The sequence below is a fragment of the Ochotona curzoniae genome, unplaced genomic scaffold (assembly GCF_017591425.1).
Source record: "Ochotona curzoniae isolate NIBS_2020 unplaced genomic scaffold, NIBS_Ocur_1.0 scaffold_4701, whole genome shotgun sequence".
In the NCBI taxonomy this organism is placed as follows: Eukaryota; Metazoa; Chordata; class Mammalia; order Lagomorpha; family Ochotonidae; genus Ochotona; species Ochotona curzoniae.
The window spans coordinates 67,988,946-68,011,404 of NW_024467122.1; the positions used below are offsets into that span (position 1 = coordinate 67,988,946).

Here is a 22,459-nt window from a genome sequence, read left to right on the forward strand (position 1 = left end):
ATTACATGAATCTGATTTGCACACAGAAGGTTTGCTGCAAGGGGGATACATGTATGAAAAATATATCTAAGATATATTCCACAATGGGTCAAGGAAGTTATTTTCAAATGTTACTTACAAAACATTGTTTTAAAAAAAAGTGATTTCCACACAAAAATAATTACATATATAGTAGCATTATGGGCTAACTATATATTTACTCCTTTATCCTGTTTTTACCTTTGCTAACAGCATAATCTTGCATGCTGATCCAAAGGCTTCGTGCTGGCTCCTTAGAACAACCCAATGCCAAATCCACATAGACAGCAATTTCGGGCCGCAATTTATAATCAAAAGGCTTCTGTTCTTCATTTCCCGAAAGAGCTACTTCTAATAGGCAACTCATACATTTATCTAAAAAAAAGAAAAGAATACTTAAGTTATAATTTTAAACCTCAGAGATTCTGATACTGCTTTTAGCATAATATTTAAGTGTCTAAAAGATATTACCAAGGTAAACTCTGTAACGTTTTCCAGTTGGAGGTAACATCACCCCCTAACTCCCTTCAGAAGGATGTGATGCTCCAGGTAGAGGCCAGAGATGCTCCCTATCCAACACCTGCAGCACACAGTCTGTAGTAACTGAAAGCTGTTTTATTCAAAATGTAACAACATCCTTGAGAAACATGGGAGCACTAGGAAAAGTACCAGACAGAGACTGTACTACACTTAAAATAAAATAATAATTAAGAATTATACAGGAAGCATCAAAAATACCATGAAGAATTACTCAAATAATACATATTCTTGTTTAATTGGTACCTAACTTCTCAATTGGGTCTTTAGCATTCAAAACTAATTTAACATTTGTAAAAGAATTATTTATTTTTATTTGAAAGGCAGCTGTATACATAGAGGAGGAGAGACAGAAAGGAAAATCTTGTCTGATGATTCACTTCCCAAGCAGCTGCACTGACCAGAGTTGAGCCAATTTGAAGCCAGGAGCCAGAAGCCTCCTCCCAGTCTCCCACACGGGTGCAGGGTCCCACGGCTTTGGGTCATCCTCGACTGTTTTCCTAGGCCAAAATCAGGGAGCTGGATGGGAAGCGGGGCTACTGGGATTAGAACCGGCGCCCATATGGGAACCTGGCACATTCAAGGCACGAACTTTAGCCGCTAGGCCACTTTGCCGGGCCCTATTTAACACTTTAAAGCAATCAAAACAATGCTCTAATGATGGTCAGGTTCTTGGCTATTACCAAAGTCACTTTTCTTTAAAAAAAAAGGGGGGGGGGAGGGGCCCCAGGCGGTGTGGCCTAGCAGCTAAAGTCCTCGCCTTGAACACGCCGGGATCCTGTATGAGCACCAGTTCTAATCCTGGCAGCTCCACTTCCCATCCAGCTCCCTGCTTGTGGCCTGGGAAAGCACTCACGACCCAATGTTTTGGGATCCTGCATCCGTGTGGCAGACCCGGAGGAAGTTCCTGGGTCATGGCTTCAGATCAGCGCAGCACCGGCTGTTGCGCTCACTTGGGGAGTAAATCATCAGACGGAAGATCTTCCTCTCTCTCTCTCTCCTCCTCTCTGTATATCTGACTTTCTAGTAAAAATAAATAAATCTTAAAAAAAATAAACCAAAGTCAATTTAACACATAATCTAATTGAATTATTACATATCCACAATTTAAAAAGATAATATCCTTTAATGTGTATAATGATTTAAGCAAAGAATAACATTTTAATAGCTTATGATTTTATAATTTAAAACTGAAAAATAATACTAAAGCTGAAATTGAATATTCATGTTAAAGGACATTTTATTGAGTAAATACAAGAATATGAGGAAGATAGAAACACAGGTATTTCTGTTCTCAGATCATTGGGGACTGCAAAGGGTTAAGCACCAACAAGGCCAGAATTATCTTCACATCCTGCAACCCAAGATTTTACTTTCTTTAATGCAAATATACCTCCATGCTAACATTAATCAGCTATAGCCAAATCACTTTCTAATACATAAATCAAATGATGAATGTGCAAAAGCAGGAAAATCTTCAACCTCTTCCTTTATCACACTGAAATTACAGCCCTTCATTGTGTCTTCCTTTCTTTTCAATCTTTTCTTTTTTTTCTCTCCCTCCTTCCCTCTCTCCTCCCTCCCTTCTTTTTCCTTCCTTCACTCATTTTCCTTCTTTTTTACTTTCTTCTCATTCTTTCATTTCCTCAATATCTCCTAGATTTTAATTTGTGGACATTCCATATTTCTTTGTCTTATCACAGAAATAATGAATTTTAAATTAATGAAATTGTAAGGTTATCTAATGCAACTCATTATTTTATAGGATCAATATTAGAAGCCCAGAGAGATGAAACGATCCCAGATAAAACTAGCTTATCCGTTGTGACAACAGTATTCAATCTGAGAGCTAACCTGCCAACAAAGCAGAAAAACTGGTGATGAGGCAGGAAAAAGAACTCCAAAGACACCAAATGGAGAAGAAAACATCGGCAATCACATAAGGTAACATTATCAGGAAAGCAGGACAGGCTGTCAGGAAAAGAGACTGCCACATCACTGAAAACTGGGCACTGGTAATAATAGTACCTCATAGTGCTTTCTTTTCTACAAAGCAGTCTGATAACTCCCACTCCCAGAACACACATAATAAGGCACTTTCCTCACTCCTGTGACTTAGATGACTTTCTCGAAAATGAGTGATAAACAACTATGGTATCAGATCTCCACATTCCTAGCCCAACAGCCCCTTTGCACCATGCCATGCTGCAAGATTTATTTGTTTCCTGTGGGATTTCAAGTTGTAATCTCTAACCCCAGCTCTGCTGATAGTCCAAACCTATCATCAGTTCGATATTCGGCAAACTGAAAATGACGACATCTCCAACACAGGTACAACCAAGCACGTATTTTAAATGCTGCAAAGACATACGTTACCTAACTGAGGAGTGTCCATTTCTACACCATCACTGAAAAGTGGCGTTTTCATCCAATATGCAGTGTCCTGTTCCTCGGGAGACACTGGGGAACCCTGAAGCATGCCACCAAGACACCGTCCAATGAGGAGAGCAATGGTTCTTTCCAGATCCACAAGCCAAACCCAGGACTGAGCTGGCTGAGGTAAAGGCACACCAGCAGGATCGATTAATTCTGGCCCTCCTAAAGACAAAACCAATAGTAATCATCTGTTTATGTGGTACTACTCAAACTTAAAAGCATTCGCAGGGTCTTTATTGTACTACAGTATCAAACCACAACATGTTAGAGTGAAAACAAATTTTAATACCTTCAAGATATATTCTTTTTTATACCTGGTTAATTCAAAATATATTCAGACAAGTTATGTTAGCAAATAAGCTTTTCTTTTAAAACAATGTATGACTAAATAACCCCCAATGGATTCTATCCGTTATTCATTATACAGCTCAACATTCTGTACTGTGGACTTACTCCTCCAAAACCAAGATTTATCCAATAAAATGACACATTAGTAGTTAATTATTTGAAGGCTTGAATTCAGAACGATCTTGTACTAAGATCCAGACCAGCAGTTTTATTGTGCATTTGTTTTAAAGTTTTTCAGGTTAAAAAAATGAGTTAACCATAACATATCAATGAAATGAACAAGAGATTAACAAATTCAAAAAGAAATGCATATAGTTTAAAAGCTGCTATAAACTTTATAAAAGAAAGAATAAAAAGGGAACATACAAACCACAGATAAAGTAGAAATTTACAAAAAACATGACTGGTGTATAGCAGCCTGTTCTGGGTATAAACTAAAATTGAAATGGCAATGAAGTAGTCACAGGATGTGCTTAAGAACTTGCATTTGGGGGGAGGGGAGCCCAGCGGTGTGGCCTAGCAGCTAAAGTCCTCGCCCTAAACGCGCCAGGATCCCGTATGGGCACCAGTTCTAATCCCGGCAGCCCCACTTCCCATCCAGCTCCGTATTTGTGCCCTGGGAAAGCAGTTGAGGACGGCCCAAAGCTTTGGACCCTGCACCCGTGTGGCAGACCTGGAGGAGGTGCCTGGCTCCTGGTTTTGGATTGGCATAGCACCAGCCGTTGTGCTCACTTGGGGAGTGAATCATCAGACGGAAGATCTTTCTCTCTGTCTCTTCTCCTCTCTGTATATCTGACTTTCCAATAAAAATAAATAAATCTTTAAAAAAAAACCTGCATTTTTTAACATATTTGTTACTCAATACCATGTAAATTGTCCCTGATGTTATGCTGTGGCTTTTAATTGATTGGGATGATATTCTGCCAGCTCTGCCTTCAGACCAGAGATGGTCTCCCAAAGACCTGAATTTACCTGGACAATTTGATGTTGGACTCTATGCTTGGTATACTCTTGCAATGAAAGAATCTGACTGAATTTGAAATGTAATACAGCAACAAGGTGGAGGAATCCACCATGGGGGGAGAATATGAGGAGGGGTTGGGGGATCCCCAGAGCCTATGAAACTGTGTCACATAATGCAATGTAATTAATAAAAAATATATACTAAAAAAAAACCATCAAAAACAAAACAAAAAAACTATGACTGAATAACAATTTCATACCAGTAAATTTGATAACCAACAAAATATTTTCTGAAAAAAAAAAAAACATAAATTTCCAAAATGGACTTGAACGGAAACAAAAAGCTTAAGATGATGAATAATCATTAAAGAAAAGTTGCTCCCATGCCTGGCACAGTAGCCTATTGGCTAAAGTCCTCGCCTCGCATGCACCAGCATCCCATATGGGTACCAGTGTTAATCCCGATGGTCCTACTTCCCATCCAGCTCCCTGTTTGTGGCCTGGGAAAGCAGTCTAGGATGGCCCAATGCTTTAGGATCCTGCACCCGCATGGGAGACCAGGAAGAGGCTCCAGTCTCCTGGTTTTAGATTGGCTCAGCTCTGGCCATTGTGGCTGCTTAGGGAGTGAACCCACAAACAGAAGATGTTCCTTTCTGTCTCTCCTCCTCTCTGTATATCTGACTTTCCAATAAAAATAAATCTTAAAAAAGAGTTTACTCTCATAGCCATTCATAGGTAAATTTCTAAACTTGAGAGAAGACTCCTATCTTACACAAATTATTTCAGAGAAAAGATAAAAAGCAGAACAATTTCAAATTCATGCTATGAGGAAGATGTAATTTTGGAAGTAGAAATTAAGCAAACAGAGGATGAAAAAGGAAAAATTACAGGAAAATATCAATTATACAGATGCAGAAAGTTAAAACAAAAATGACACCTAACTCAATTTTATAAGCTCTAAGACCATTTTAGAAAAGGAAGACTAAATCTGGAGCAGTTCCTTATAAAACCCAATCTGGTAAGTTTGATACTTAGATTTCATCTAAATTCAGTAGTCACAAAACTGTAAGGTCCTCAAGGCCACCTCATCCAACTGCAATACTCTCAAGGTTAAAAAAAAAAAAATCTGCAAGGTTCTAAGAAGTAGTGAATGACAGTCCCAAGATCATACAAGTAATTAGCAGAGCTAAGACTAAATCTACATCTTTTTATGTTTCATGCCAGGAGTCTTCACAATAAAACAAGCCATCTTGTTTAAATTTGAGAGACTTTGCTTTTTAACACATCAGGAATAAAGTCCCTTAATATTCTTATCATGGACAGGGTCACTGAAAAAACCCAGTGATATTCTTCTAGATATAATGTTTAAGGCTCTATGCAACTGTCTAGAAGAACTAACTATATATGTCTATATATCTATATTGAGATATAGATATAGATATAGATCAATCCAAGTGCCTGGTCTAAAATCAGGATGTTCCTCATTAACCATCTAGAAGAAAAACAATGAAAGATAGCTTCCTAATGCCTATATTCATTCAACAAGTGAAATAGAAACCAAAACATTCAACCAAAGAGCAAAAATCTTACCATCAGATATTTAAAAACCAAAATCATGAGGCACTTACTGTGGCATTCCAAGTTAAACCACCACTTGCAAGGAAAGAATCCTGTGTAAGAGTGCCAATTCAACTACCAACTGCTCTGTTGCTAGTGCAGCTCCATATTAATGTGCCAGAGAAGGTAGCAGAAGACAGACCAAATACTTGGACACCTGCCACTCACATAAGGAGACCAGGATGGAGGCCATGGCTCCTGGCTTCTACCCAGCAGAAACTTAACTTTTACAGACATCTGGGGAGTGAAATCAACAGACAGAAGCTTGCTCTCTCTTTCTCCCCTCCTCCCTTCCTCCCTCCCTCAGCCCCACCTTTCTTCCCTCCCTTTATATTTCTCTGTCCATCTGCCTTTAAAATCAAACTATCCATACCTAAGAAATAAAATCTTTTAATTGAAACTGACAAGCTGATTGTAAAAAGCACCTCTAAGAAAAAAACTTTGTTACACAGTGCTTTCCTAGCAATTACTGAAAGATGCATCTCAATTTCAACTATGTTAAAACTTGAACAAAATAACATTTTAGAATCAACAAATATTTAAAACCTAATACCTATAAAGACACTTTTCATTACCTACCTCTAAGGACAACTATCTTAAATTTTAAATTGTTCCATCTCAGGTGCCTACTATACACTGAAAGTTTAAAAAGATAACCTCATCTTTTTGAATACCTGACATACAAGAGACACATTTTTCCTCCAAAGCATTATTTGCACTTACTTACCATGCAGAGGCCACTGTAACTCTTGGTCCTCCAAAAGAGCAGCGGCTGGCAAGAGTCTATTAAGGCAATCAAGAGGGGGCAACAGGTCGAGGAGGTAACTTAGTAACGGCCGAGCCACTGACACAGGGAGCAACAGCAAGGAGTTAACAATCTGGCAGAGCATACTGCCTGCAGCTGAAACATATATCACATCTGTGAAGGGCAAGAAAAACAATTAGGATCAACTCTTTCCACAAACTTTAAAATAAGAACCCAAGAAATAGTACTTAGGTTTGAAATAGTATTTTAGTAGACTAATTCAGTGATTTTGTTGAACACCTCGTGATAACTACTTTTGTACTATACAAAACATGTTTAGAATATTCATGGGGTGGGGGCTTAGCATGATAGCCTAGCAGCTGAAGCCCTCACCTTACTGCACCAGGATCCCATATCGGTGCTGGTTCTAATCCCAGCAGCACCACTTCCCATCCAGCTCCCTGCTTGTGGCCTGGGAAAGCAGTCAAGGATGGCCCTAAGCCTTGGGACCCTGCACCCGTGAGGGAGATGAGGAAGAAGCTCCTGGCTCCTGGCTTCAGATGGGCTTAGTTCTGGCCATTGTGGCCAGTTGGGGAGTGAATGATTGGATGGAAGATCTTCCCCCTGTATATCTCATTTTCCAATAAAAAAAAATAAATCTTAAAGACAAAAAGAATACTCATGGGGAAGTGTGCATTAATGAAAAAGCTATACATGATTTTCAGCTCTCTCTCATACGCATGCACATTTGTACATTTAAAGATGTAGAGCCTAAATCAGTCAGGATAAGATAGTATGATGTTTTGAAGATGCCTAGCAGCTAGTTTCCAGGAAGCATGACCTTTCAACAAAGCTCAAAAGTGACCATGCAAAGACATAGCTACTGTTACCTTAAGTAGTAAGATTTGCCTCTTGGGGCCTTTACTGAAAGTGATTACCAACCCCACTGTGTGCCTTCTTTCTGCATATAGATAATATCCTGTGTGGAAGTGAGGAAGGGAATATAATTTACCTCCTTAATCAATAATAAAATCTGTGAGCTAAAAAGGTATTCTTCCAATTCGATGACATATTCTTCAGTTTTCAATGTGATAGATAATCACACATAAATCTCTATTTTTTATACCTGGTTCAATCGATGTCCTCATCATATAAGAAAAGTAAAAACCAAAACTAAACTCATGCTTGAGGAACAGCCAAGTGAGATACCGACTAGTTGTTCCTTGGGTTTACTCAGTTTGAGTAGGTGAATAAACTTCAACTCTGATTTTTCAACCAGACTTAAACAAGTTCAATTAGCACACAAAATAATCTACTCTTTTTAAAAACATTTATTTCAAAGAGCTACAAAGAGAGAAGAAGAGACAGACAACAAGATCTTCCATCCAATCATTCACTCCTCCATTGACTGCAACAGCCACAGCTGGGCAAAGCAGAAGTCAGGAGCCAGGAACTCCCTCCTGGCTTCCGATGAACGTGGCAGAGGCTCAAGTACTTGGACCATTCTCTGCTGCTTTCACAGATGCATTCGCAGGACAAAGTGAAAACACAAATCAGTGCTCAGAAAGGATGAGGACATTGCAGGAGGCAGCTTAACCCACTGTGCAATAACATCAGTCTTGATAAAATTTTTTCTCAATCCCATTTTTCTATTTTTTGAAGCCCTTGTTACCACCAAGACACTTCATGAAAACTACTGAGCCTTCCGTGCCAACAAATTCAAAGGATATAAATTCCTTTCCCTAAGATATATTATGATTTTCTAGCTCATTAATTTATCATCATTTTAAAATCTGCTCCACTATTTATTGAGCATCTGGAACAGAAGTGGCAGTGTTCTAGGTAAACAGGCTGTAACTATAAACAAGGCCACCAAATGCTTCTGTCCTCACAGTGCTTGCATTGTAGTGGGAAAACTTTTTCATATTTTTAAAACCAAATCTGTTTCTAAGTAAAGATAATATTAGAGCATGTTTTTATTACTTTGTATCTTTTTGCTTTGACAATATATACATATATATGACTATATATACACATACTTACATACACATATATATACACATACTTATATACATATTAATTTTTTTTTTTTACTGTTTTCTTCAATACATTTTTGTAGGTACAGGGATTCCTCTCTCCCCTTCTTCCCTTCCCATTTTCTCCTCCCATCATCTTCTCCCATATTATCACAATAGTATATAGACCCTTAGTACAAGTTGCAAGTTTAACTTTCTGATGTTTAAATGTATCAAAACATGATAAGTACAGGCAAAGGTAGAAATCCTTGTATTTCAGAGGTATATTTAAAAGTTTCATTGGGAGTCTTATTCAGAAGTAGAGACACATACAGCATAGTACCTTTACTGCCTGGTGTGCTAGTCACCCTTGTACAGTTCCTGCATATTAATACATATATATTTGCTTATATGCATTTTGCACTTTGAGTATTGATTACCTATATCAGAGAGAACATAACATATTTGTCCTTTTAGGACTTCACTAAACTTAATGATTTCCAACTGGAACCACTTTGATGCAAAGGGCAAAATTTCACTTCTCTTTATGGCAGAATAGTACTGCTTTGAAATGAAGTTTGACAAACAAACAAAAAATCTAGAATAGACAGAGAACAGCAAGGAAAGCTTAAAATCAGACAGGAAACAGTCAGCGTGGATGCACTTAGACCTCACTGGGTGGGACACAAAGATTAGTTACTCCTCACAAGGGTATTGAAGATTTCTCTGCACACCTCGCCTAAAACTGTTCACCTAAACTGAGGACATATGTCTTCTTAGAGTTATAGAGTTAGACTACCCGAAAAACAGCCAGGTTCAGTAAAATCATGCTTCAACGGATAAACTGCTAAATACTAAAATTAAAATAGACACGAAACAGCTGAATAATAATCTATAGCCATTTTAAGGTGTATAGAACCTGGTTGTATATAAACTAATAATTGAAATGTCAAAGAAGTTACAGGATGTAGTTCAGAACTTGCATTTTTTTAACATATTGGTTACTCAATACCATGTCAATTAATTCCGTAACGATATTAACTGTTACTGATGTTATGTCAGGGCTTTTAATTGCTCGGGATGATACTTTGCTGGCTCTACCTTCAGACCAGAGATGGTCTCCCCAAAAAACCGTTGAACCGGACAATAAGATGCTGGACTTTATGCTTGGTAAATGCTTGCAATGAAAGAATCTCAACTGAATTTGAACTATGGTAATGCAACAAGGTGGAGGAATACACCATGGGGGGACGGTTGGGGGGGCGGGATCCCAGTGCCTATAAAACTGTGTCACATAATGCAATGCAATCAATAAAAAGAAAAAAAACAAGAAATGAAGTTTGCTTCAATGTCCCACTGTGTGGGAGAGAGGACCATGTGGGGATAAGCTAAGTTTGAACAAATTAAATTTCATTTAATTGTGGAATATCCAAATGGAACTTGTTTGCTCCTTTTGCAGCAGGGTACTTTAGGAACAAGCTCATTTCAGACAAATATACTAAATTTAGTTGCTGCTGGGACCACCAGGAAAAGATACCCAGTAAGGCAAGCAAAGCAAGGTCACTGTGCTCAGGGCCTAAGTGCTGAGTCACTAACACACACATGGCAGACAACAGGACTACAAAAGACAAATCAAGAAGAAAATAAGGTTTCAGGCAAAATTCAGAGGACCCTCACCATTAAATAGCATATCTGAGTAAGAGGGGTTCACAGAAATACACAGGAGAAGAGTGGTTGGGGAGAGATTAGACAGAAAAAAAAGGTCCATGACAACACACAAGCCCATAGAACAAAGTATTTTAAGAAGGAAAATGCTAAAGAAAGATTTAAAAATAGTAGACAGGGCAGGTATCGTGGAACAGCACATTAAGCTGCCTCCTGGTATACCCACATCCCACATGGCACTGGGGGTCAACGTCAACAACTGTGCTTCCAACCCAGCTTCCTGCTCCTGCATCTAGGTGGTAACAGATGACAGCCCAAGTGGCTGAGTCCCTGTTCCTATGTGGAATCGGGTGACTCATACAGTCTATCTGGCTCCCAGCTTGGAGTTGCCAATCCCTGCTATTGTAGACATTTTGAGTTAATGTGCTGTGCCTCAACACAAATACCAGACTTTAAAAAAAAAGAAAAATCATACTTTACATCATTTAAAACTAACCTTTTGGGGTCCATATCTAATCTAATGTTTTAAAATTAAGCCTTTGTTATGCCAATTAATAATCTTTTAAGATCAGTCAATACAACCATCACCCCCAAATTAAGTTGGAAGGGATCTTCATTAGATAGAAGATTCCAGATAATTCTCAATATCCTTGGAGGCTTCTATACTCTGAGTAAAAGCAAAGAGTAAAGACTCATCTTTTTAAACAAATCCAATACCAAACATACCTCTTAATTTTTCTCCAACACTGCCATTCCAAGGACTTTCTTTGAGCAAATTTGCTGAACGTGAATAAATATCTGCAGCATGAGGCAGCAAAAGCTGAAGATGTTTATGAAGTAATGCTACACTGCTCGAGTTCTGAGGAGAGAATGTTCTTGAATTACTACTTTGATTCCAAACAAAAATACCATGGTATATATGAAGATGTCTGAGTTTCAGGGTCCCTAAGAGATCATCAATAAGGCAATAAATCACATACTTCACTAATGTTATTAATATGGCAAAATGCCAACAGCTGTTTCTGCAGTGAGCACAACAATTCATGAAGATGAGCAGGCTGACTGTTCTCAGATGATGATGTTCCAAGCAGGAATTTATCACTATTCTTTTCTAGTTCTCCAAATGCTTGATCCTAAAATGACACATAAACACAAATTCATGTAAAATGTTTGAGAATGAAAATAATCTTTAATCATACACAGTTAACTATAACAAGAAGCTAAGAAGAAATCAGTAATAGTGACAGCTATAATGCTGAGATTATAATTAGATCCGATGGCCTGGGTTAAAACTCAGACAGAAAAAAAAGGTGCGGGGGGAGGTGCGGGGGGGAATGGATTTCAGCAACACTGCAGGGTAAGAATTCATGGTATCCTAAAATAGGGAAATCTATAGGACCCGCTGTCTTCTCTCCAGATAATCATCCTATTCTTACTTGGTACCAACCATGTTGTTTAATTGAAAGACTATCTGCCAAGATTAACCTCTTATTCATTATTCACTTCCAAAATACTGTTCCTATTTTGATCTTTTTTCTTTTATATTAAAATCAGAAAAATTGATAAATTCTAAAATAAATGACTAGCTTCCTGAATTACATATATTTGGTTCCCAAAATATATTTGAGAAGACCTGATCTATTTCTCCCTTTAGGGTAAACTTGCAGATGTATTTACGAATATTTAAATATCAAAACACTTTGACTATAACTACCCTTTATTTTGTTTAATATAATAATAAAAAACTTACTGTATAAAATCCTAGATTTCTTAAGAGGGTCTTCATCAAGATTTCTGCTAGATGAGTGTCAGGATGGCAGCTCGAAGTGTCATACGGCTGATCCGCCAGGCTGCCATAGCCGGTACACACGGAAGAGAGGTCAGCAGCGTCAGAGGGCGAGCTATAGCCAAGGAGGGAGGCTACGTGGGTATGATCTTGCAAACTGGTCAGAATTATATCCAGTTGCATTCTCTAAAGGACAGTGAGATAGGAACATGTAAACAACCAGCTGTAAACTCACTGGAATGATTTGATGGCAGGGAGATCTTTATGAGTAAACTATACTAATGCTGCCAACTATTCCACTTAATAGCCTAATAATAGCCCTCAGAAAGTGTGTAATTATCAAAGAAACTACCCAAAAATCACATTCAGGAAAATGCAACTTCCAGGTTTTATTTCATCCTTTATTATAATACCCACTATGCATAATAAGTCAGGAATAGGAAATTCCAAAAGATAAATTATACTACACAATTACAAATACTTATTTTACTATTTTACTTATTTTACTATTTAAAACACAGCACTTGAACTCTAAACTAATATAAAATACTCACAGGAATGCCTCTACAGATACACTGCCAATAAATACCACCTTTTCCCTCTTAGTCAACGATTCCACAATAGCTTTCTCCATGTTAGCCAGTAAGATGTACATATTTCAATATATAAGAAAGTGAAAAAACAATACTCATGTCATCAAACACTATTCCCAGCAGTTATCTTTTACTTTTTATATGAACAATTTCAAAGTTTTATGTATGAGATTAGCAGTAGGAGCACATGCCTTTGATTTCAACTCAGTGCAATACAAATAAATCAGTCTCTGGTTCAACACGGTAATACTGGAAATAGTAGACATTATTCTAATAACCAAATACCAGTAATTTAACAAAATACTTCAATGGAGCCACAAGCCATGTGGGAATTCTTCCACCATATAATAGTAAATAGCTAGGATTTATCTATTAAGATGCATACTACTCAATGGAACACATGACAATTGATTAGCCATATTTAGCCCAATTTTCTGTGTCAGTACTGCTTTACTGCAGCATCATACAAAGGGTTACCTGTCCTTTAGATAAGCTTTCCCATCTATCAGGTCCTTGAGGTAAAAGAGAATGAAGTAATTCCATCCGTTCTCGTAATGGAGGTAACAGCATGGTTGCTCCCACTGACAAAGTTTCAATTACCACCTAACATAAAAACAGCAAAGTGAGTTGATTGGACTAGTTCTTACTTTCTTTTTTTTTTTAAGATTTATTTTTATTATTTTTTTTTATTGGAAAGGCGGATATACAGAGAGGAGAGACAGAGAGGAAGATCTTCCATCCGATGATTCACTCCCCAAGTGAGCCGCAACGGGCCGATACTATGCCGATCCGAAGCCAGGAGCCTCTTCCGGGTCTCCCACACGGGTGCAGGGTCCCAAAGCTTTGGGCCGTCCTCAACTGCTTTCCCAGGCCACAGGCAGGGAGCTGGAAGGGAAGCGGGGCTGCCGGGATTAGAACCGGTGCCCATATGGGATCCCGGGCGTGCAAGGCGAGGACTTAACCACTTGCGCCACCGCGCCGGGCCCTAGTTCTTACTTTCTTAACAGCAATAATAAAAATACAAAAAGTGAACCCGGGTCTGGCAAGGTGGCCTAGTGGCTAAAGTCCTCACCTTGAATGCACCAGGATTCCATATGGGTACCAGTTCTAATCCCTGCAGCCTCACTTTTCATCCAGCTCCCTGCTTGTGTCCTAGGAAAGCAGTCGAGGATGGCCCAAAGCCTTGGACCCTGCACCCGGTGGGAGACCTGGAAGAGCTCCTGGCTTTGATATGGTTCAGCTCCAGCCATTGCGGCCACTTGGGGACTGAATCATCGGACAGAAGATCTTCCTCTCTGTCTTTCCTCCTCACTATATGTATCTGACTTTGCAATAAAAATAATTTAAAAAGTGAGCCTGGTGACTATCAGGATCATGAATAGATAAAGAAGATATCTATTTAAAACTTTTCCAAAAAGCAGAGTTACAGTGAGAGCTGTGGGGTGAGGGGGCAGGTATCTTCCATCTACAGGTTTACTCCTCAAATGTTAGCAACAGCTGGGATTGAGCCAGAGCGAAGCCAGGAACCAGGAACTCCATCAAGGTCTCTCACATGGTCAGCAGTGGTTCAAGCACTGGGGCCACTTTCTGCTTTCTCAGGCACATTAGCAGGGAGCAATGGAGTAGCTGGGACTTGAACTAGTACTTACACAAGATGCCAACATCACAGGCAATGGTTTAACCTGTTACACTGCAATGTTGCATCCTAGGTGTTTTTAAGAAGACTATAATATGTATTCTGAATTTGCCATTGAACAACTAAACATCATCTAAAAATATTTAGTGTGGCATCTACAATATTAGGTCTAGTAAGAATCTATGCAGTTATATGCATATAGGTCCTGTTTCCATAAACACTTAAAAATCTAATGAGAAAGACCCTGAGCAAGTAATTCTAAGAATGAAAGCCACATGGAAAAGTACAAAAAAGAAAAAAAAAAAAAACAGGAACTGAAGTGCAGGCGCACACACAGGGGCAGTCAGCAGCCTTTGGGGTTTCTGGAAGGTCTTCTGAGGATCAGGCATTTCAAAAGTAAGGAATTAACAGTCCTTAGACAATGACTTAGGTAGTGGCAACAGCCTAAGCGATGGTTGGTTAGCTGTATCACTGTAGGCCTTGGAACTTTTCTTATCACAAAATTCAAGTATTAAACTAACTAAACTCCACAATGTTTCTCAGTTCAAATACTCAATTTTTCCTTAAGTCAATGCTTCTAATTCTTTGAATCAGTAGCCACACTGAAAAAATTAAAGTGTATAAGTAAAATTAATATCCTTTCCATCAAAATCCATCCAAAAAAATGGAGGGGGGATAACAAGAAATTGTTTTTAAATGGTATAGAAACAGAAGATAAAGGCTATCTAACTTAAAGATCTGAAAATGTTGCAACCTATGTAACAAATGAGAAAAATCAAAAAAATATTTTCTTGATTTGTAACACGGAACTCCTAGAGTCCAGTACTTCTGCAACAAAGGGTAAAGAGGAGCTTAAAACAGGAAGAGTAGTCAAAACCAGGTTAAACTACTACAGTTGAAAACATCAATACTGTGAATTGGAGAATGTTTCTAAAGATTTATTTTTATTTAACAAGCAGAGTTATGGGGAAGAAGGGAGGTTGGGAGAGAGATATAGCAAGCAAGAGAGAGAGAGAGAGAGGAGAGATCCTCCATTCACTGGTTCACTCTCAAATGACTGCAACAACCAGGGTTGGACCTGGTTGAAGCCAGGAGCTTCTTCCAGAACGGGCAAGTTGCAGATGGGCAACTGCCTTCCCAGGTGCATTTGTAGGGACTTAGGTCAGATGTGGAGAAGCTGGGACATGAACGGCGTCCATGTGGGATACCAGCCCTCTTTTTTCATTTTTAATTTGTTTGTATTTTAGATTGACAGCATTCCCCATGAGGGGATTTTCATATCCAATCCAAAGGTGTTACTTCACAGGCAAATGCTGGAACTTCCACAGACAATAAGCAGCCCATGTGTGAGGCCTGGGCTGAGCACTCTGAGTCCTCTCCTTGTCCCAAGCAAGAGGAGGCAGGAGACACCTTTTCCAGGTCAGAAACCAAGCCCAAAGAAGACGCATCGTTAATGGCAAGCTTGCAGGAGCTGAGCAGTGGAGAGGTGACACGGGTAGGGGAGCCTCCTTCCGCTCAAGTAGCCTTCCAGTGAACACCATTTTCTACCCATTCTCCTTTATCTTAGCTGGCTTCTCACATGCCTAACCCAACTTTTAAAATCAAAAGTCCCCCCAAATGAAATATGAACCCTTTAGACAGTCAAGCACTGAGTCTGAGGCAGTTTAATGTGGACTATAGAATACAGGCACACCTGTGCAAACACCTGCTCCCTTCCAAAAAGGAGAAATGGGTCAGAAAATAAACATAGCACCCAAGTGGGGAAGGGGAGGAGGCAAAGAACATCAACTTGCAGTGGTCCTCCAAAGCCTCTGGTACTAAATGTAACAGGGACACCAGTGGAGGCACTCACACTCAGCAGAAAAGTAAGCCAGCAGAGAATTTTAAAGAAGGTATTTACTCTGCTGAAACTCATTAGTTCCTCCTCCCTGCCAGAAAATCATAAATCCAGTTTATACTTTCTGGCAATAAATTAGAGCTTACTTTTGAGGAATGTCAGCAGTCTAAGAGAAAATATATTAAGGAACAGAAAACAAGAGTCTTTGGTCTCACCCCTGAAAGAGCCCATTCACATGAATTTATATGAAGGTTGATACAGCTCATCCATGAGCATTGGTCTTTCAGCCTTCCACTATCATACTCTTAAGTTATTGAGCAGAGGACAGCACAATGCTCTACTGGCTAATCCTCCACCTCAAAGCACCAACTTGTGTCCCAGCTGCTACACTTCCCATCCACCTCCCTGTTTATAGCCTGGGAAAGCAATGGAGGATGGCCTAAAGCCTTGGAACCCTGAATCCTTGTGGGAGACCTGAAGAAGCTCCAAGCTCCTGGCTTTGGATTGCCTCAGCTCTGGCTGTTATAGTCAACAAGTAAATGGAAGTCCATTCTCTCTCTGTTTTTATATCACTATGTAAATTTGCCTTTTAAAAAAAAGGCATTATGCAACCGAACCTCATTAGAAATGTGAAGAAATCCTGTTTTTATGAAAGCTATAAAAACTAACAGATAAAGTTTAATCTTTTAAAAATAGAGGAAGGGGCCTGGTGGCATGGCCTAGTGGCTAAAGTCCTCCCCTTGAACACGCCAGGATCCCATATGGACGCCGGTTCTAATCCCGGCAGCTCCACTTCCCATCCAGCTCAATGCCTGTGGCCTGGGAAAGCAGTCAGGGACGGCCCAAAGCCTTGGGACCCTGCACCCCTGTGAGAGACCTAGAAGAGGTTCCTGGATCCTGGCTTCAGAGCAGGGCAGCACCAGCCGTTGCACTCACTTGGGGAGTAAACCATCGTACGAAAGATCTTCCTCTCTGTCTTTCCACCTCTCTGTATATCTGACTTTGTAATGAAAATAAAATAAATCTTTAAAAAAAATTTAAATAGAGGAAGAAAAATAAAAATAATTATTTTCAAAGAAGAAATATTCAAATAGAAAAGCTCTGAAAAAATTCTTTAAAAAAGAAATTTTTCCATCACAATAAAAAAAAGACTTGTCATAGGAAGAAGGAAAATGAAAAACAGGGAAGAAAAGATGAAGGTCCAATGGTCCATAGTGAGCAGGTGCAGAAAGAACAAAACAGAAGACGACAATGCAAAGTAAATTAACAAACACTTTCAAGATAATCTCTTAAAACTGAGTTATCGGGCCCAGTGCAGTAGCCTAACAGCTAAAGTCCTCGCCTTGCACACATCGGGAACCTATATGGGTGCTGGTTCTAATCCCGGCAGTCCCACTTCCCATCCAGCTCCCTGCTTGTAGCTTGGGAAAGCAGTGAAGGACAGCCCAAAGCCTTGGGACCCTGCACCCACGTGGGAGAGGAGGTTTGAGGCTCCTGGCTCCTGGCTTTGGATGAGCTCAGCTCTGCCCATTGTGACCACCTGGGGAAAGAACCAATGAACGGAAGATATTGTCTCACTGTCTCTCCTCTTCTCTGTATATCTGACTTTCCAATAAAAATAAATAAATCTTTGAAATAAAAGCCGTTTTCAACTTTTTAGAGTCCACCCAAATAAACACCATAATGGATAAAATACCCACAGTTCATATCATTTTGAAATTTGAAGATGCCTGACATGCAGAATTTTCTAGTATTCAAAGAGAAAAACATTTAAATGCAAACTACCAAAAATATAAATAACAATGATTTCTCTAAGAAAAATGTGAAGCAATTACTTCACAATTATGATGTAAAAACTATCTATAATGTATTATTCTAAGTCCAAACATTCAAATCTCAAACCATTTATAGCCCCCAAAATACATTTTCTTTAGATCCTCCCTCAGAAGCCAATGACAGCTGAAGAAATTCAGCAGAAACTGCTTAGCCAAGTGATCAAGGTCCATATCAACTGTCATAAAGTAGCTCAGTATCATGAACCCCTCAGGATTTAGCAAAAATACATAATTTCTACAAATTTATGCCCAAAATACACAACTTATCTAATCATCAGAAAATACCAGAGAGATGTTGAATAAAATCACTGACCAGTGCAATTTAAGGGTAGCGATCATGAAAGACAAGGTAAAGTGAGGAATTGTTACATAAGACTGAGGAAGGAATGCAAATAGGATCTCATAACACAACCAGGACATTAGTAGAAACATAAAATTTCTTTTGTGGGACAATTTATTTCTTTATCTAATTTAAAAGCCTGAGTAACCTATAAGGAGAGGAAGCAAAAGAGAGAGCTCTTCCATCTACTAGTTCATTCCTGAAGTGCTGTAATAGCTGGCGCTGGTCTGAGGCAATACTAGGCACCAAATCTCCACTTAAGGTCCCAACTTCCTGGGCCATTCTCTGCTGCCTTTCCAGGCACGTGAACAAGGAGTTGAATCAAAAGCAGAGAAACAAGGACTCAAACGAGCACTCCAGTATGCACTGCCAGTAGTGCAGGTGGTGGCTTAAACAGCTGGTACTACAGCAGCTGTTAACTGTAATTCAATATAATGTACTATGGCTATGCAATACATTGACGTTAGAGGTAATTAAGTAAGAGATATATAAAAATCATAATTATTTATACAACCTTACTTCAGGGCAACAATTCGCTCAAAACAAAGAAAAAGCATCCTTTGAAAAGCCAAGAAAAATGGGAAAGCACACAAGAAACAGCAGTAAAGGTGGTAAAGACTGGAAGCTTCAAAGATAAGGGAGGAGAAACAAAAACAGCCATTAAAAATTAAACCTCTCTTAAGTATTCTTTTAAGATGCAGAGGCTACCAAAGAAAGCCAAGGAATAAACAATTCCAAAGATACACAGTTTAAGCTTTAATAAAAAAATTATTTATTTTTCATTGGAAAGGCAGATTTACAGAGACAAGGAGACAGAGAGAAGGATCCCCTGTCTGCTAGTTCAATTCCAAGTAGCCACAATGACCAGAGCTGAGCCAATCATCATAAGCCAGGAACTTCTTCCAGGTTTCCCATAAAGAGTCTCAGGGTCCCAATGCTCTGGGCTGTCCTCTACTGCTTTCCCAGCCCACAAGCAGGGAGCTGGATGGGAAGTGAAGTAGCCAGGACACAAACTGGTGCCCATATGCGATCCAGGTGCTTACAAAGTAAGGATTTAGCCACAGAGCCATTCCACCAGGCCTTCCAGTACTTTCAATCTTACAAAAATGTTTACTAATCTGTTTTTGGTCAATATTAAATCATCACAATCCTAATTCACCACCAGATTAAAGTTCCTCTTGTTCTGATCCCATACAATGTTTGCTCTTCCAGTTGAAAAATCAATTCTTTTGGTTTAAAAATATATATATGTATATATATATACATATACATATATACATGTGTATATATATGTATACATGTGTATATATTTAAAGTGCAATATATATTTTTATATGTGTGTGTATTTGTATTAATATAATATATTAATATGAATTTAAACTATTTATATTAAAATATTAATGTTAATATGAGTAACAAGAAATTAATTCTCCTTGCACAAGCTTATATCAGATCGTATAAACACTGATAGTTAACACCCATACGTAAACACCCCACACTTAAACTCCTACGTAACCCCTACTGTTGACCCAACACCGGCGTGCATAAAGGAAAGATTAAAAGGAGTGGAAGGAACTCAGCAAACCTCAGCCCCGCCTGTTTACCAAAAACATCACCTCTAGCATCACAAGTATTAGAGGCACTGCCTGCCCAGTGACGCAAGTTTAACGGCCGCGGTATCCTGACCGTGCAAAGGTAGCATAATCATTTGTTCCTTAATTAGGGACTTGTATGAACGGCAACACGAGGGCTCAACTGTCTCCCACCCCAAATCAGTGAAATTGACCTCCCCGTGAAGAGGCGGGGATAAAATAATAAGACGAGAAGACCCTATGGAGCTTTAATTAACTAGCTTACACAAATAACTCCTCTACACGAGCCCAACAAATTATGTCTCTAAGCTAGAAATTTTGGTTGGGGTGACCTCAGAGCATAGACCAACCTCCGAATGGATTTCAGCCATGACTAACCCATCTAAGCATCTACACCATCAATTGACCCAATTCATTGATCAATGGAACAAGTTACCCTAGGGATAACAGCGCAATCCTATTCTAGAGTCCATATCGACAATAGGGTTTACGACCTCGATGTTGGATCAGGACATCCAAATGGTGCAACCGCTATTAATGGTTCGTTTGTTCAACGATTAAAGTCCTACGTGATCTGAGTTCAGACCGGAGTAATCCAGGTCGGTTTCTATCTATTTATTCACTTCTCCCAGTACGAAAGGACAGGAGAAGTAGAGCCCACTGCACCTCAGCGCTCTAAGTCCAATAGATGAAACCATCTTAATCTAGTAAACTGACTTCACCCTGTCCAAGACCAGGGTGACATATGTAAATATGTGTATATATTTAAAGTGCAATATATATATATATATTTGCTAGATAAAGATCAAAGTATACACACACACACAATTTAATTTGAAAGGTAGTTTTACAGAGAGAAGAAGAAACACAGACAAAAAGATCTTCCATCTGCTGGTTCACTTCCCAAACAGCCACAAGGCTGCAGCTGAGCCAGGAGCTTCTTTCGGGTCTCCCATATGGGGCAGGGGCCAAAGGGCTTAAGCTACTCTCCCAGAACATAAGAAAAGAGAGCTGGCTTGGAAGTGGACATGAACTGGCACCCCATGGAATGCCAGCAATGCAAGGCAGAAGATTAACCTGTTAAGCCACTGTGCCAGGCTCTGTTTTTCTGTTGTTTTTTTTTTTTAATCTACCTTATAGGAGCCAGCATTCTGGCTGCAGATTAAGCTGCCATTTATGATGCCAGCACCCCATAAAACAGTGCTAGTTGGGAGGCCTGAATGCTCTGCTCTGCTTCCAATCCAGCATTATGCTAGTGCAAATGGGAAGGCACTAGAAGACGGCCCAAGGGCTTGGGATCCTGCCACACATGTGACAGACCCAGATGGAAGCTCCTGGCTCCTGACTATGCAGCCATTTGGTGAGTGAATCAAGAAACAGATGGAAGATAGAGTGTTTTCTCTCTCTTTCTCTCTAACTACTCTTTTCCCTCCTTCCATGCTCCCTCCCTGTCGCTCCCTCTGTTGTCCTGCTTTTCAAATAAATCTTTAAAAATATATACCTTTTTAAAAATAGCATAGAATTCACATGCCATAAAGATCTCTCAAGTTATTTTTAGTATATTCAACAAAGCTATGTAACCATCATTATCACTATTTTTACTGCAATAAAAACAAACTCTGTACCTGTCAGTAGCCACTCCCCATCCTACCCGTACTGACTATAACTAATTTACCATTCGTGTCTATGGAACCATAGATTATGCTGTCTTTTATGTCTCACTTCTTTCACATAGTATAATGTTTTAAGTTTCAGTGACATATTAATCCTATATATCATTCTTTTTTATGTCTCAATAATATTATATTGTAGGATCCAATGGATGGAAGATCTTTCTGTTGCTCCTCTCTGTAGATCTGCCTTTCCAATAAAAATAAATGAATCTTGAAGAAGAAGAAGAAAGCACAGCAGTAGCAGCCAACATCCCATATCAGAGTACCAGCATTCAATAGTCAAGTTCCAGGTTTGAATCCTAACTTTCTGCTAATGGAGATACTGGGAAGCAAAGGCAATGGGTCAAGTACTGGGTTCCTGCCAACTATATGATAAATATGGTTTGAGTTACCAGCTTCCAGAGTTAGCCAGAGCCACACCCAGCTGCTGCGGGCATTTTGACAAACAGGAGCTAACTCTACCGTAAGTGCTCTCTCTCCCCCTCTCTCCTCCTCATCTCTCAAAAAATGTACTAAAAAATTTAATTACTGCATTTTTATCTTTATCTAGTGATAACTTCATTTTTATTGTTTTGTATTTTGCACTGTACTTTTTATCTTTATCTAGTAAACATTTTGTTGTTTTGTATTTCACACTTTAAGTACCTCCAAAATAATATTTTAATATCAATTAAACTTTACAAACTATGGTCTCCTTATTTATAATCACCAGTTTATTCTAGATCACTTACTTTTCCTCAGACAACCTTTCTCTCCTAGCTTTCAATGACCAGGTCTACTCATTCAATCCTACTTTTAGCCATTCTGCTCCTACTTGTTGCTG

General features: G+C 39.1%; 1 protein-coding gene across 10 annotated transcripts in view; it reads right to left on the reverse strand.

The window, feature by feature from the left end:
- HERC1 (HECT and RLD domain containing E3 ubiquitin protein ligase family member 1) overlaps nucleotides 1–22,459 on the reverse strand; it is a 183,515-nt gene that overhangs the window by 111,891 nt on the left and 49,165 nt on the right. For all 10 annotated transcript variants that reach the window (XM_040970094.1, XM_040970102.1, XM_040970093.1 and 7 more), the window contains exons 13-19: nucleotides 13,201–13,326; nucleotides 12,095–12,316; nucleotides 11,325–11,477; nucleotides 11,071–11,203; nucleotides 6,647–6,838; nucleotides 2,932–3,153; nucleotides 220–393 (exon numbers count right to left, since the gene is read on the reverse strand). In XM_040970094.1, the coding sequence (XP_040826028.1) occupies nucleotides 220–393; nucleotides 2,932–3,153; nucleotides 6,647–6,838; nucleotides 11,071–11,203; nucleotides 11,325–11,477; nucleotides 12,095–12,316; nucleotides 13,201–13,326 (1,222 nt within the window). The remainder of the gene's footprint in view (nucleotides 1–219; nucleotides 394–2,931; nucleotides 3,154–6,646; nucleotides 6,839–11,070; nucleotides 11,204–11,324; nucleotides 11,478–12,094; nucleotides 12,317–13,200; nucleotides 13,327–22,459) is intronic.